Source organism: Sinocyclocheilus rhinocerous, unplaced genomic scaffold (genome assembly GCF_001515625.1).
Source record: "Sinocyclocheilus rhinocerous isolate Xijiao unplaced genomic scaffold, SAMN03320098_v1.1 C36937031, whole genome shotgun sequence".
Taxonomy (NCBI): domain Eukaryota; kingdom Metazoa; phylum Chordata; class Actinopteri; order Cypriniformes; family Cyprinidae; genus Sinocyclocheilus; species Sinocyclocheilus rhinocerous.
In genome coordinates, this window is record NW_015786920.1 from 1 (window position 1) to 2,559 (window position 2,559).

The following is a 2,559-nucleotide window of genomic DNA, read 5'->3' on the forward strand; positions in this document are numbered from 1 at the left end:
AAAGCACACAATATAATAAAATCTCATCTACAATGTCACCAAAATGGCACCTTGACAGACTGTCAAGCCTGGATTGACGTTATTGGTTCCCAGTTGTGTTGTCATGACTCTGAATACAATGCACAAATCATATGGACTTCTTTATGGTCTTTTGTCCTTTTTGGTACTTGACAGTTGGGGTGAGCAGTCGTTGTGTGGAAAAGATCTGTGCAAAGATTCTTCAAAGATGTTCCTGTTGGGAGTTTGAAATGACATGAAGGGTGAGTAAATAATGCAGAATATTTAGGGTTTAGGAATTTGAAAAATCAGTATGAGCTTGGATTTGAGCAATTAAATTTTTGGATGGCTTTCCGCTTCAGGCAAGATCCAAGACCTTGAGTGAAAAATTTGGCCATTCCCCATCGAGTAATAATCATCATCAGGCAGCACTTCTAAATGTCTTCTTTTTTCTGCTCTTTAAAGTTTGTGGCTCCTAAAGGGGAGCAAGGAGACTGAGGGAGAGCCTAGAATGTCTAATTAACGTCCCTTCACTAACTTCTCCTGTCAGTGGAGAGCTGCCCAGTCAATAGCAGACAGATAAGGGTGAGATATGCCCAGGGCTCATCTGTTGCCCTGAGAGATGGTGCTGATGAGGAACTGTGCTCTGCTGTCTAGTTTCACTCCTCGCTGTTGTTAGGGAGGTGGTAGAATGTTACAAGGACACTGAAGTTCATGGTATAATGGGGGTGTCTTTTAGATCAGAGATATCCTTTGCTGTGTGTGAAACCAATTCACCTGCTTACCTTGTGTTTCGGACACCTAATAGAGAAGGTCTCTTCTTGAAATGTGCAGCCTGGAAAAAGATACAGAGAAAAGAAAGGCAGAAATTAGAAAATACCATTGGAAATGCAAAGCAAAGCCAGTTCGTCCTCATTTCTGACGTAATCCATATCCAGTGATGTAACCACCACTTTCTATGATGGCAATTTCTGATGGCGGAGAGCAATGCATGATGGAGGGAAACTAGTCTCAGCCTTGGATGACACGCCATGGAGCATTCATGAACCATCTGGTGCATATTGTCCAGAACTGACGATATCTGCCAGTTCCATTTCTATGCAACTTCTGGGATTTGGAGTACACGGGTTTTTATCAGTCAAACCAGTTCCCAGGAAGCTACAGTAAGAGCTTCCAAGGAACAGCAAGTCACATGAATTATAGTAGGTAAACTAGATATTGTCATGTATGTCAATAAGGTTAATTAAGTGAAGCAACTCATAGAAAATTATTCTGGTAGAACCAAATTTACCTATAGCTAAACATCACATAAAAGCCATAAAAGTGTTTTTTACCTGTTAGTCAGAACCTTCTGCTCAGGTCTTTCAGTAAGTTAATGGTTGCAAGTATGGTTTGTGAGTCTAGGAGGAATCTAGTAATTATATATGCTTGCATACCCTGCTTAGTTCCTAAACAGAGCTTCATGGACGGAGTCATTAGATGGACAGTAAATATTGTACACAAACACACAGCACACTTCTAAGTGCCAGAACTCTTACCCATCTCTTTGGCGCAGACATAATGGTACCTCTGAGTACAGCTCTTCCAGCTGCAGCAGATGGAAGCTCCTTCACCTTGGCACCTGGAGCATTTCTGTGATGAGATAGAAAGCCTGAGGAGCTTCTCTCTAAAATATCGACTCTTTTCCTGACAGCCCCCTGAGCCACCACCAGTTGCAAATAATACAGGATAACTAATGTAATTCCAGACCCATTAGACTTAATGTATATCATTATTATTATTATTGGGTTCTTTTTTAAATATAGAAATCAATAATAATGATCTCAACCTCATCTCAGAAATAGTTATTTAGATTTTTAATCTAATTAGGTGTAACATGTGTTTTGTCCTTGTTTAGAAAGAGCTCACACATGATATTACAGTTGGCTTGCTTTCATTTGAGTCAAACACATTGCATTGTGGGATACAGTGTGGTGTATATTGCTATTTCTGAGTATGCTATTCCAAACATCAAAACACGTTTTGAAATCTGCTCTGTACAGGAAGTTATCAGTACAGGAAGTTATTAAGTGTTTTTAATATAAATGAAACACTTACTGCATGTGCAGCTTTCTGAACAGCCTCCTTCAGCCCAAAGAGTTTGCCTCCTACCAGGATTATGCCTGTGGTCCAGACAGCACAAGCTTCATGAGCCCAGTGCTCTTTCACCTCAGCCTCCATCTGCAATTTCTGCAGAGCTGTTCCACTGCCCTCCTCACCAGCAGTGGGAGAAGTTCCACTAAGTCTTCTCTGCAGCAGCAGGAGTCTTTTGAACCTCATCCGCAAAGTGGGGCGGGTTCTTAACTGTTCCCTAATTGCCCTTTTCCCCCTCCTGGGATGCCCACTGTGTCCTTCACTTGCCCCTTCCTGATAGGCATCCTTCTCACAGGCACTCTGTGAGTTCATTTGTTCAATGAAGCAGCTGACCTCTGTCTCATTTGCACAGTTGCTGTTTTGCCTGAAATCATTCCTGTGTGTTGATGACAGCATTTTTCGTGGTATGCAGTCCTCAGGATAATAGGG

At 41.7% G+C, this 2,559-nt stretch overlaps 1 protein-coding gene across 1 annotated transcript; it reads right to left on the bottom strand.

The window, feature by feature from the left end:
- Positions 1 to 176: 176 nt before the first annotated feature.
- Positions 177 to 2,546, bottom strand: LOC107736743 (transcription factor 20-like). Its single transcript, XM_016548101.1, has 4 exons — positions 2,095 to 2,546; positions 1,536 to 1,629; positions 783 to 832; positions 177 to 232 (listed from the first exon to the last, which is right to left on the bottom strand). Exons 1-4 carry the CDS (start codon positions 2,524 to 2,526, stop codon positions 221 to 223), a joined length of 588 nt encoding a protein of 195 aa, XP_016403587.1. The 5' UTR covers positions 2,527 to 2,546; the 3' UTR covers positions 177 to 220.
- Positions 2,547 to 2,559: the final 13 nt, after the last annotated feature.

Coding starts and splice junctions, on each gene's coding strand:
- LOC107736743 (XM_016548101.1), bottom strand. CDS start 2,526: ATGCTGTCATCAACACACAGGAATGATTTCAGGCAAAACAGCAACTGT. Junction 1,630..2,094: donor TTCAGAAAGCTGCACATGCA/GTAAGTGTTTCA, acceptor ATCTCATCACAG/AAATGCTCCAGGTGCCAAGG. Junction 833..1,535: donor TGTCTGCGCCAAAGAGATGG/GTAAGAGTTCTG, acceptor ATCTTTTTCCAG/GCTGCACATTTCAAGAAGAG.